A 13,605-nucleotide genomic window follows, 5' to 3' on the forward strand; every position below is an offset into this window, starting at 1 on the left:
GCACCAAACAAGAGTACAGTTCCATTTCTTTTTTTAATAAACAAAAACAAAAACAAAAAACCCCAATCAATAAACCAACTGGAGAGCTAATGGACTCAGCCAATACTGCTGACATAGATATTATACATTCATGTAAATACACAGCCTATTCTACCCTAAACAATGGTGTGGCTGGTTTGCAGCCTTTGTTCAAATTGGCAATTGTCCCCATGTTGCAGTGTTGGAGCCAGTCTGTTTCTAAAACAAAATTGCTATTTAGGAACTTCCTACACAAAGCTCATCTGTCTTTTTTGTTGGAAACAAGTCTAAAATTGGTGTGGAAAACTTAGATCTTTCAAGGACAACCACTGGCCGAAGATAATGAAGCTGTTTTAAGGCAAGCTCTCCACAGTCTGTTAATGCTTTGTCCAATACAACCCTCAGGTTTTCCAAGGAAGGAACTGTTGTTGTCTCAGCTACTATCAAAGGTGGGATTGCAGTCAGGTTCTCATGAATTGCAGAGTCACTGGAAGAATGAGGTATGTCAACTTCAGGGTCATTGTCATTCACCATATTATTTGCCATAACACTCCCTGTTAAGTCATTACTGGGTTGTGAAGAATTATTTAATGTTAAGTGCTCCGAAGGTTCCCAATCATCAAAATCGTCTTCTTTCTCTTCACTTTCCTGAATAAATTTCAGAAATGAAGATTCAAATCCCATAGGTTTATAAGTCTTCAAATCAAATGACCTGGGCTGTGGATGTTTCCTAAAATTCTCTTTTGGAACAGGGGTTGAATTTTTTACAGTGTTTTCTTGCCCTGAACTTGGCTGCCCAGTTTCTGAGTCTTTGATCCTTGGTAAAGGCAGCTGGAAACTCGTGAAGTAAGTCCCACTCTCAGTCCCACTAGGATTAGGTATGGAATTTTCTATTTTACAAGGAGGAGGCTGAACTATATTACATTGTTCCAAAGAAGTGGTTTCTGAACTATGGTTACATTTCAAAGTTCCTCTGTAGAGGAGAGTATCTGCATCAAAAACTGGTTTGCTTTCTGTACATCCTTTCTGACCTCCATCCCTTTCGCCTGGATGAAGGGAATCTGTGTTCTGGACAGGCACGCTGTCACCTGGGGAATGGCCGTGCTTTGTGTGCTCTGATTCACAGCTATTTTCTTCTTTCTTTATATAGGGCTCTGCTTCAGAAGGGGGCTCCTCCTTAATTTTGGTACCATACTTCACACAAACGACCAGGTTTTCCATCTGTTGCTCTAAGTAGGCACTACTCATCTGATGGGTGCGTTTATAATGCCTCACTATGCTGCTTTCCAACTTCACCACAGATAAGCATCCTTGAACCATGCAGGGGTACTGTGTGTGCTCAGACTGTTCCACACACATATGGAGGGCTTCAGCTCTTGTTTTAAAACTAATCGGAGCCTTCTTTTCTTTGATTAAACTACATTTTTTAGCCTTAGCATTAAATGATCTCCTGGTAGTCTGATGTTCATGCCCCTGAGTGAGAGCTGTCGGACACACCTTTTCACTCCTCAGTAGCCTTTCATTTGCCACCTTCTGACTTCTAAATAGATCATCGTAATAGTCCTTATGTCGGTAATATACATGTTGAGAATAATTACTGCGATGGGTGAAAATCTGGCCACAGCCATTAAGATCACAATGAATTTCATATTCTGAATGTATTTCTCCTTCAATATTATGCTGTTCCATCAAGTGGTGCTTCAACTTGCTGAATGTATAAAAAACAGCAGGGCACTGAGGCTGGTTACAGGAAAACCTTGCTGCAGATTCAGCTTCAGAAAGCACTTTAGGCTCTTCAATATGATCTAGGTTATGAGAGTCACTACAGTGCTTAGCAAGAGCTTTGGAACACAGGAAGCGTTTGTTACATTCCTTGTATTTGCAAGCAAATATCTTTTTACATTTGACAAGTTCCCTTTTGGTTCTTGCTTTGTCTTTTTCTAAACATAATTGTTCTTTGTTGTACTGATGTACAGTTCTGTAATGACGAATCAAGCCTTTTAGATTAGTGAAGGAGGAGTTGCAAGTTTTATGGATACAATGGAATGGTTTGTGGTACTTATTCAAAATATAGCAGAGGTTTCCTTTAGCAACAGTCCTCCTGCTACCTCTTCCCTCTCGTCCTTCTCGTTCTTCTCTATGGCTACCCATGGGTGATGAAATATCAGATGTTTTACTTTCTGTTTCTTCACAAGACGACTCCAAATCTGTTTCTGAACTGCATTCATCCTTTTTAGAGTGACAGTGTGGCTTCTCAGAGTTACTGCTGGGGTCACCACCAAGTTCTGTAGAGCAATCACCTTTCAATCTGTCTACTGAGCATGGGCCTTCATGATCACATTTTTCATTATCTAGTAGTTTGTGAGTGACTCTGTCACTGCCAATTTGATGTTTATTTTTATAATGAATCCGAAGGTGTGTTTTTCTTGTAAATGACCTTTGGCAAATATGACACTGGAATGGGGAATACCGATGTTGAAACATGGTTAACTGAAGGACTTTTTCTTTTGAGTAATTGTGTTTTTTAAGATAATGCATTAACAAAGCCTCTCTGGTTACAAATTCATATTTGCATCCTTGAAGCTCACAGAAAAAAGGCTTAGCTGCCAACTGTGCAAGGTACTGACTTGGCATATTCTCGTCTTGATTCTGAAAATTAAGGTCGGAGATAGTAGGTGAAACCGACTGAAGAGACTTAGCACCACTGGATGGGTACCCCTGCAATGACCCTGAGAATGATCCATGCGTTATTGAGTTTTTCAAGCTTAAATGTTTCAAGCGTAACAGAAGTTCCAACATGGTATCCTCTGTACACGGCCTCTTAGAAGCACAGATAGAAGCTTCTGAGGAATAACCTTGATATTCTCGTTTGCATTTAGTATGAATATTGTGGTCTAGACCTTCATCTGGGGAGTCACTGTTTGTATCTGAACTGGGTTTAGGTTCTGCATCAAACTTTTCAGTTGCTTGATTGTGTTCATTACCCCCACAGGGAAAGAGATCTTTTGTCTTTATCTTTTTGGGTTTGAAGTGGTACGGATGGACCTTGCGGAGATGCTTTTGCATCCCTCTTGCATTTTTGTACGTGGAACCACAGCCATCAAAACCACAGGTGAACTTAGTCCCATCAAAGCAAACTGCCACATTGGAACATTTCTCTTTTAAATTGGAGGGCACAAAGACTTTCTCATGAGATAATAATATATCCTGCATTTCCGAGTGATCCAGTGTATCAATTAACTCTTCATTCATGGAAGCTGAAGAGCTATGACTTAACTGATCACTAGAATTACTGTCACTGTTTTCTTTCAGATTTTCTGCAGTTTCTATTTGAGAACTTGCTGATCCGGCACAGAAAAGAAGATCCTCGGGTAAATGTGATTTATCAGTTTGGTCAAGTAGATGGGGCTGATCAATACAATCTTGCTTTTCACCTGGTGCAGCCTCCTCAAGTTTCACCGATTTCTTCACATCTCCATTTGAACTTTCAACATTATGCATTGAGAGGTGATCCTGGTATTCAATTTTGGAATAATAGAATTTTTTACAGCCAACAAAGTTGCATGTGTAAGATGCATCCCTAAAGTGTTGTGCTTCATGGTGGTAAAGCTGTCCCAAGTCACTGAAAACAATATTACAGCCATTTAATTCACATTTATAACGCAGATCATCATGTTTTTGTTTATGGTTAAGTAGTTCATTCACTGATCCGAACCTTGCATAGCAATCTATAGATACACACATATAAGGTTGAGGACCACAATGCACTTGTTCATGCTCCCGCAGGTGAAAAGCAGACATGAAATGTCGTCGACAATAAGTACACTTCTCTCTTCTATTTTTCATATCCAAGTAGTGCTTGGCATTTTCATCATTATTTTGGTGTTCAGCTTTAAGATGCACACTTAAGTATTTAAACTGCTTAAATACTCGGGAACAGTCTGTGCCAGGACATGGGTACAAATCTCTGTCTTGCAGGTGGCAATCTTCTAATTTGCTGAATGTGACGTATTCGTGAGACTCTCCTTTGGCTTGTTCATCCAATGATTGGTTTTGCTCCAGGGTTGCAGAGGGGCTCTTGGGACAAATTCCCTTCTGAGAGCCTTTCAACAGTAATTTCTTTCTAGAACGGTCCCTTCTGCTTGGTGGCATTTTAACATGCTCCATCACATGAGGAACAAAAATTTCTTTTCTCTTGAATTTTTTAATACAAACTGGACAGGTGTAAATTCCATCTTCCATATGCATCTTAGAATGATGAAGAATCCTGGCCTCTATACATTCCCGCTTACATAACAAACAGAAAAATTTATACTGAAGCCACCTCTGGTATCTTTCAGAAGAACCAATGGGTTTTTTGTCTCTTTTCTCCTTATGCTGATCTGTCAAATCTCTTCTTCTATATTGTTTATCTTCTTTACCTTCCTCATAGTCACTGAGAAATGACTCTAAAACGTCTGTGTCATTAATAGACATTTCATAGCCACTTAGATCATCATCAGAATCTGAGGCCTCTTGTCCTAGCAGTTGGTGGCAGTGTCGTTTTAAAGTTTTCCAGTCCCAAAATTCAGGATCAAAAGGCCAGTGGGCCTTTAAAGCTAGTAAGAGCTCACATCGGAGAGAATTTGGAACTGGTGCATTTTCTTCATCAAATTTTTGATCTGGTTGCAGATACAGTTCTTCCAACATATTAAATCCATCCAAACTAGGTTCAATTAAGAATTCTGTAAGCTGACAGGCTCGTCTGACCTCTAAATCTTCTGGTAAAAGACAAGCAATTGTTTTGCAAACTGATGCCTTCATTTCCTCATCCTCGCTTGATCTGAGTTGAAGAGCTCTAACACATAGTAAAATTGACACTCCGAGACCAGCGTCTTGTGCCTGTAAGACAAACAGGGGTGGGGGGGGGGGGGGAGTTATTACTTTTTCATTATGAAGTATTACCTAACTTTCACTGGTAAGATACATACTTCTCGAACCTTTTAGTGTTCTTAAATTTATCTTTAAACTTTCTTCCTCCAAGTTACATTTAGATCCTTCTCCTTTTTAATTTTTAAAATGATTTATTTTTGAGAAAGAGCGAGAGCGAGCATGAGTGGGGGAGGGGCAGGCAGAGAGAGAGGAAGACACAGAATCCAAAGCAGGCTCCAGGCTCTGAGCAGTCAGCTTAAAAGCCCAACCTGGGGCTTAGACCCACGAGCCTTGAGATGATGATCTGAGTCGAAGATGAACACTTAACCGACTGAGCCACTCAGGTGCTCCAATTCTTTTCGCCTCAACAAGCAAAGAAAGGACTGGATTAGACGTTACAATGTACATTTATAGTGTCCAACTTTACAAGACACTGCCTATTAAAGCACTGTCTAACCCTCAAGGAATTTATTTATATGCCAAATGTATAAATAATAAAGGTACATGAATTCAAAGGAAATCAGGATAAGTAAGGTAACTGAAGGATTCAAAAAAAGAATTGTCTTAAGCTGGTTAAGAAGGACAGGGCTTAAATAAATGGGTGAAAAAGGAAACAGCTGTATAAAATTCGATTTAAGAAATTCAACTGTCATGAACAGCTGCGTGTTTTCACAATCTCAAGGTTGAAATGATTCTCCCTCTTTTCTCCTAAAAGAATTAGTACTTTATAGCTATAGGTATACTCAATCTCAAGCTTCCCATGGGAAAAACAACAAGAACTTAAAATTCTTTCTATAGTGCCTGGGTACTCGGTTGGGTGTCTGACTCTGGCTCAGGTGATGATCTCAGTTTGTGAATTCGAGCCCTACGATGGGCTCACTGCTGTCAGTGCAGAGCTCGCTTCAGATCCTCTGCCTCCTCCCCCTCCACCTGTCCCTCCCTGGCTTGAGCTCTCTCTCAAAAATAAGTAAACATTAAAAAAAAAATCAGGAAAAAGATCTGGTCATATATGATACAAGGCATACAAGAAGATGACTTACGTGAGAGGCTGAAATGGAATATGAAAATACTATGAGCAAAGAAAAGTAGGATTGTATGGCAGAGTGGCTTAAAATGCAAAACATAAAAGTTTTTTAAAAGTAATTTCTATGCCTAAAATTAGGGGCTCGAACTGATGACCCCGAGATCAAGAATTGCATGCTCTATAGACTGAGCCAGCCAGGTGCCCCAATGGTATAGATTTTTGAGTCAGACTTTTACTGCTTTTGAACCCAGCTTCACTGCAGTGACAAGTTCTTAATTCCTAAGCTGTAGCTGCCTCATCTATAAAATGGAAACAGTAGTGGTAACATTAGATTTTCCTCCTAACATTGTTATAAAAATGAAATAAGCAATATAAAGTGATTACTACATTGCTGGCACATAGTTAGTATTCAACAGAATACCATGTAAAATAACAGGATAAACTCTACTCTTCAAATTGATAATCAATTTGTTAAGCAATTATACTGTGTTGAGCATCATTCATTCTAAGTTCTAGGAACACAGAGAAACAACTATCATCAATTTACAGAACCCTACCCTTACTACATTTTTTTTTATTAAAAAAAATTTTTTTTTAATGTTTGTTAATTTTTGAGGGGGGGAGGGCAGAGAGACAGGGAGACAGAATCCAAAGCAGGCTCCAAGCTCTGAGCTGTGGGCACAGAGCCCAACACGGGGCTCAAACCCATGAACCACAAGATCATGACCTGAGCAGAAGTCAGATGCTTAACTGACTGAGCCACCCAGGCATCCCTGAAACCTTACTACAGTCTAGACACTACTCCAAATACTATTTTCCCACATTATCCTCATTTTATAGATAAGAAACCAAGGCTCGGAAGGTTAACTGCCCAAAGTCACCAGCTAGTGAGCAAAGGAACAAGGATTTAAACTTAAAGCTATCTTTGTGCATAACCTGAGTTCTTAACCAGTTTACAACCTTTATGAATTCCAAAGCTTGATATGGCTATATCCTATGTGCTCTTCATACACTATGTCTGCCACTCTTTGTCCCAGCTACCTGGTTTAAAATCAATTTAGTCTTATCTTCAAAATTCAGTTCCACATTTCATATCCTATAATTTATTCACTACTCTTTTAACAAGTAACTTCTTGGTATATCTGTTTAGAATGCATAATGGTATAAAGTCTGTTTTTTTGAAAAGTGCTCTTAGTGATTTTGTACATTTTACCATTTCATCCAGATTGGGCTATTTAAGAAAGAATGGACGGAGCCTGGGTAGCTCAGTTGGTTAGGCATCCGACTCTTGATTTCAGCTCAGGTCATGATCTCACGGTTTGTGGGATCAAGTCCTTCGTCCGGCTCCACGCTGAGGGTGGAGCCTGATTAAGATTCCCTCTCTGTCTGTCTCCCTCCCTCCCCTGCTAATGCACTTTCTCTCAAAATAAACATAAAAAAAAAAAGAATATTCTTTGCAGTTTATCTCACTCTTCCAAAAAGAATAATAACTTGTTGAGAACCTATGAATTATTTTAAAACTTACCTGACCCTCCAAGACCTCTGTGCTCTGATTTACAAATGATAATCATATCACATTACGCAATTTGTCAAGATACCCATGGTCCAGTCCTGACTCTGCTCCAACTAGGTTTACAATCTTTACAAGTCATACACCTCTAATTTTCAGCTTCTCTATTACTAAAGAGAAGGAATTAAAATAGACAAAGTCATGTTTTGCAAAACAGTAAGCACTAGATGTTCCACCAAAAAAAGGGCCATATGGCCAAATAAACTGGATTCAAGTTTCTTGAATGTTGCCCTCTTCTTTAACTTCCACTTCAAAATATAACCTCATCTACCTTCATTCATACTATTTTTAAAGTCTAACAACTCTAAGCACCTTTATTTTTTTAACCAATTAAGTAATGAATTAGAGAGACGGCATGCACGTAAAGGAGTGGGGGAGCGGAGAGAGGGAGAGAGAGAGAATCCCAAGCAGGCTCCACGTACAGCACAGACCCCGATGTGGGGCTCAATCCCATGACCCTGGGATCATGACCTGAGCTGAAATCAAGATCAGACACAACCAACTGAGCCACCCAGATGTCCCTAAGCACCTTTAAATGATCTGGTTTAAGCTCTTCATTTATAGAAAATGGAAGCCCAGAAAATAAAGAGGTACTATCACAAGGCCCTCTCCATTATACACTGTTGCCTTCTGCAAAAGACCTAATGCCCACACAAGCTTTTTAGCATCATTAACCTGTTCCATCCCAAGGACTAAGTCAATGGTTATAAGCTGTCTCCCAATATCCTTTGCCTCTTCTGCTACAAAAACAGAATGCCTGGTTTCTATCTGGTTACAAAGTAACCTGAAATAATAAATATATCTCCTGTCTCCCTTGCAGCTAGATGGGGCTGTGTGTATTAGAGGGGATGAGGAAAAGGTGTTATCATGGTGTGGTTTGCCTCCCCACTCCCAGTGCCCTGCTATCAGGAATGGACATGATAGCTAGGATTGGAATAGTCAGCTTTTAGAACATGAGACGGAAACTATGTGTTGATGGCAGACAAAAAGGAACCTGGGTTTCTGATACGTGGAACCACTAAAAGCAACCTTGGCCTGTCTGCCTGGATTATCTACCTACATGAGAAAAGGAAAAGTTTCCACTTTCTTTAGAGCACTACTATTGTGGGATATCTACTACTCGCGGCAGAACTAGATCCTAATGGATACAGGTTAGATCCATCCCTCTTTAAAATTTTTTTTTTTTTCAACGTTTATTTATTTTTGGGACAGAGAGAGACAGAGCATGAACGGGGGAGGGGCAGCGAGAGAGGGAGTCACAGAATCGGAAACAGGCTCCAGGCTCTGAGCCATCAGCCCAGAGCCCGACGCGGGGCTCGAACTCACGGACCGCGAGATCGTGACCTGGCTGAAGTCGGACGCTTAACCGACTGCGCCACCCAGGCGCCCCGATCCATCCCTCTTTAAAAACCCAGAGGTGAGTCTCTCAATTTGAAGGGAATTCTCCACTCACTGCCTTCCACCTACCAGTCCACATCTTTTCTACCCTTTAGGCCAGTTATCATGAATGATTATAGTGGAAAGTACCTGAAATGAGGATTAAAGAGGAATGGGTCTAGTTATGTAGGTGGACAGCAAATTCCTTGGTCTGTGTCAGAAACCCACTTTTTTTTTTTTTAAAGTAATCTCTATGAACTCACAACTCCAAGAACAAGTCACATGCTCTACCAAGTGAGCCAGCCAAGTGCCTCAGAAACCCACTTTCCCTAGTCCTCTAGCAGCTTTCCCATTTTCTGTGGTTCCTTGAGGTAAGCAGAATTCCAAAATGACCCTCACTTTTGTATAATCTCCTCCATTCAAGGGTAAGTGGATCCTGTAAGTATAATTCCTATGATTATGTCATATGGGAAAAAGGACTTTGTGGGTGTAATAAAGGCCCCAAATCAATTGATCTTAAAACAGGTGGATTACCTAGGTGGGCCTGACCTAATCATTCAAGCCCTCTACATCTAGGTGTCTGGAAATCAGATTTAGAGAAGGTCAGATTCAAATTAGGAGAATTTCTTAAATGTCTGCTGGCTTAAAAATGCAGGTATGGAATGAGGATGGCTTCTAGTAGCTGAAAACAGGCTGCAGCTGGCAGCCGGCAAAAAATGAGGGCTTTAGTCTTACAACTGAAAGGAAGAGAATTCTGTCAACAAGAATGAGCTTAGAAGTAGATTTTCCACAGAGTTTCCAGATAAGAACACAAGCTGGCAAAAACCTTGATTCCACCTTCTTGATACTCTGAGCAACAAACTTGGCCACACTGTGCTACACTGTGTCCTACAAAACTGAGCTAACAATTGGGTGTTGTTTTAAGTGCTAGGTTTGTGGTAATTTGTTATGCAGCAATAGAAAACTAATACTCTCCTTAAAACTTACAAAATAAAACTTAAAAAAAAATTTTTTTTAGTGTTTATTTATTTTTGAGACAGGGAGAGACAGAGCATGAACAGGGGAGGGTCAGAGAGAGAGGGAGACACAGAATCTGAAGCAGGCTCCGGGCTCTGAGCTGTCAGCACGGAGCCTGATGCAGGGCTTGAACTCACGGACCGTGAGATCATGATCTGAGCCGAAGTCGGACGCTCAACCGACTGAGCCACCCAGGCGCCCCCAAAATAAAACTTTTTAAAGGCCAATTCTAAAACTAATGAAAAAATGTTTTAATGTTTATTTTTTTTTAAATATGAAATCTATTGTCAAATTAGTTTCCATACAACACCCAGTGTTCACCCCAACAGGTGCCCTCCTCAATGCCCATCACCTACTTTCCCCTCCCTCCCACCCCCCATCAACCCTCAGTTTATTCTCAGTTTTTAAGAGTCTCTTATGGTTTGCCTCCTTCCCTCTCTGTACCTTCCTCCCACCCCCCTCCCCCATGGTCTTCTGTTAAGTTTCTCAGGATCAAAATAAGAGTGAAAACATATGGTATCTGTCTGTCTCTGTATAACTTATTTCACTTAGCATAACACTCTCCAGTTCCATCCACGTTGCTACAAAAGGCCAGATTTCATTCTTTCTCATTGCCAAGTAGTATTCCATTGTATGTATAAACCACAACTTCTTTATCCATTCATCAATTGATGGACATTTAGGCTCTTTCCATAATGTTTATTTTTGAGAGAGACAGAGACAGAGAGACAGAGTGCGAGTGGGGGAGGGGAAGAGAGAGACTGAGACACAAAATCCGAAGCAGGCTCCAGGCTCTGAGCTGTCAGCACGCACCCTGATGTGGGGCTCAAACTCACAGAATGCGATATCATGACCTGAGCTGAAGTCGGATGCTTAACCAACTGACCCACCTAGGCGCCCGGCACGTTTATTCATTTTTGAGAGACAGAGAGAGACAGAGTGTGAGTCAGGGAGGGGCAGAGAGGGAGACACAGAATCCGGAGTAGGCTCCAGGCTCTGAGCTGTCCGCACAGAGCCCGATGTGGGGTGCGAACCCACAGACCACGAGATCATTACCTGAGCCAGTCAGATGCTTAACTGACTGAGCCACCCAGATGCCCCTAAAACTAATTTTTAAAAATAACACAAGTTCGGTAATTACTTGAACATGTTCTTTCTGTGACAGGAGATACAACTTCATTCACAGTGATTAGAAATAATTATCACCTAACATATCTGACCATGAATTTACTTTTTAATAACTGTTTTACCTTTTCCTATCTTCACTGGAGAAGACCAGACCAACATATTTCAAATAAAGTATAGGATATAGATGTTTACATTAAAGGAGAAAGGATGTATGAAAGATACAACTGTGCCTTGGCTTTAGTATAAACAATCCTTGGATGTTGTCAAAGAAGTAGCCCATGAAACATACCCATGAGCCATTACAGCTATGGGTACATGGAGAGCTCAGTCATGAGCAGATACTAAAAACAAAACAAAAACAGGGAACAGTATAAGATTTGTGCTGAATCTCTAAGCTAATAGTCTTATATATCTATAGGGCTCAACTCAAAAAACAAGGCTTTATATATAGCACTTCATTTCATTTTAGGAAATATTTACTTCCTAAAAATATCTAACTTGTTTCCTGTTGTGCACAGATTATAATTTTTGTGTAGCTAATTCTGGAACTGTTCTATTATTCCAAAACCTAGAAAATGTATTACTCTATTCTTAAGGAAAATATAGTTATATTTTCTTCATGTTAATAATTATGTTAATATGCAAACAAACATGCTTGCATAAAATATAGAAAACTGTTCTAGGAAAAATAAACATAGGGTAGTAGATATAGCCCAGAAACATAATCTTCCCTTCCTCCAGTCACTTTAAATCACTATCTTCCATTAAGAAAACTGTGGATTCTAAAAGGTCAATCTGCAGAAACACCTAGGTACGTCCAATTCCATAATCTTTCCTCGTCTAAAAGGAGTTGTCTGAGAAGTAATCTCCCCACTCATTTCTTCAGTTCTAGGACAATCATCATAAAAAGCAAAATTACTCACTTCTGTTTGTATAACTCTAATCAGGCAAAACAAATGCTGCTGTGTTTTAGCTATGACACCAAACTGACGACAGCGCTCCAAAAAAGTGTCTAAAGATGGGTCAATTCTTCTCTGCAGTTTACTCCAAAAGAGAGTCAATTCCCTATAAAAAGAAAGATTAAGGTAAAACATTTAAAGCAACTGGTATTTGCTGTCCACCTCCCCAACCCACTTTGGTTTGTAAAGATAAATTGATAGTGAACAGAAACTAGAAGAAAAAAAAACTGTCTACATTCCCTATTGGGTCCTCTCAAACTGGTAAAATCGTTAAACTATCCTAGTGGGCAGAGATCATGAGACATCCCGACACTGCTAACAAAATGTATACAACTAATAAATATTCTAACAGTACACTTCTCCACTTACCTGGCCCTTTCTAGCTCTAAAATGTCATGAAGCTACTTAGGCATGCATTTTGGAATGTTTAAATATTACTAATAAAATTAGCAAAATGGCACTTTTAGAAACAGCTAAAATACGAGAATCTTACAAATATTCATTATGGAAACAAAGAAAGCTTGAAAAGAACAAGTTAATTAAAGGCACTGAATGGGTTAAGAGAAAAAACTTTTTTTTTTTAAAGTTCATTTATTTTGAGAGAAAAAGACAGAATGCACGAGCAGGGAGTGGCAGAGACAATCCCAAGTAGGTTTCACGCGGTCAGCACAGAGCCCAACATGAGGCTTGAACTCACCAACTGTGTGAGATCATGACCTGAGCCGAAATCAAGAGTCTGACGCTGAACGGACTGAGCCACCCAGGAGCCCCAAGAGAAAATTCTCAAGGAAAAGCACTAGTAACTCAAAAATGTCCAGGATAAAAATACTAATATGAATGCAAGGGAAGTTACTTAGTAAAACTAAAGAGAATGTTACCACTTTAAAAAAGTGACTCTTTTCTGTACACTGCAATACATACTGTAATTATTTCTTAAACAATTTTCATAAAAAAGTATTATTTTCACAAGCCAGTTTTAGAACACTAATATCTTACTGCTAGTAACAGACTATTCTAGGAAGCTGGGTACAAATACAAAGCTTAATAAACGAACATACCTCAACAGATTGAAAATAAACATATTTAACAGAACTTATTATACTTAATTTAATTTAATTAATTAATTAATTTAGAGAGCATGTGTGTGAGCAGGAGAGGGGCAGAGGAAGACAGATAATTTCAAGCAGGCTCTGTGTTCAGCACAAAGCCCAATGCAGGGCTTGATCCCATGACCCTGATATCATGACCTCAGCTGAAATCAAGAGTTAGTTGTTCAACCAACTGATCCACCCAGGCACCCCTACTGTATTTTTAAAGAAGTAACTAGGATTCTCATATGGTGAAATTCTTATATACATACAAAACTTGCCTCAAAGATCTAAATGAATATACTCCTTAAAAGATACATGATTAAAGCTTTTAATATTTAATGATGGCAAATTTGAGCTATGTAAATAAAATTAACTTAAAATGCCTTTAAGTGTCTTTGGTGACTAGTGTTGCTTTTCTAACCAGGAAAAGTAAAAAATTGAGACAGGTCAGCTTTGAAAATAGCTACTGGCAAGGCAAGTAATTGGGGTGACTGTTCATTTTTTTAACTC

The 13,605-nt window shown here is 39.6% G+C and overlaps 1 protein-coding gene across 1 annotated transcript in view; it reads right to left on the reverse strand.

Moving 5' to 3' along the window:
• Positions 1–19: 19 nt before the first annotated feature.
• RLF (RLF zinc finger) overlaps positions 20–13,605 on the reverse strand; it is an 80,911-nt gene continuing 67,325 nt past the window's right edge. The window contains exons 7-8 of the mRNA XM_047872055.1: positions 11,969–12,110; positions 20–4,899 (exon numbers count right to left, since the gene is read on the reverse strand). Coding sequence (XP_047728011.1) covers positions 256–4,899; positions 11,969–12,110 — 4,786 coding nt within the window. The 3' untranslated portion in view covers positions 20–255. The remainder of the gene's footprint in view (positions 4,900–11,968; positions 12,111–13,605) is intronic.

This window comes from Prionailurus viverrinus, chromosome C1 (assembly GCF_022837055.1).
Source record: "Prionailurus viverrinus isolate Anna chromosome C1, UM_Priviv_1.0, whole genome shotgun sequence".
In the NCBI taxonomy this organism is placed as follows: domain Eukaryota; kingdom Metazoa; phylum Chordata; class Mammalia; order Carnivora; family Felidae; genus Prionailurus; species Prionailurus viverrinus.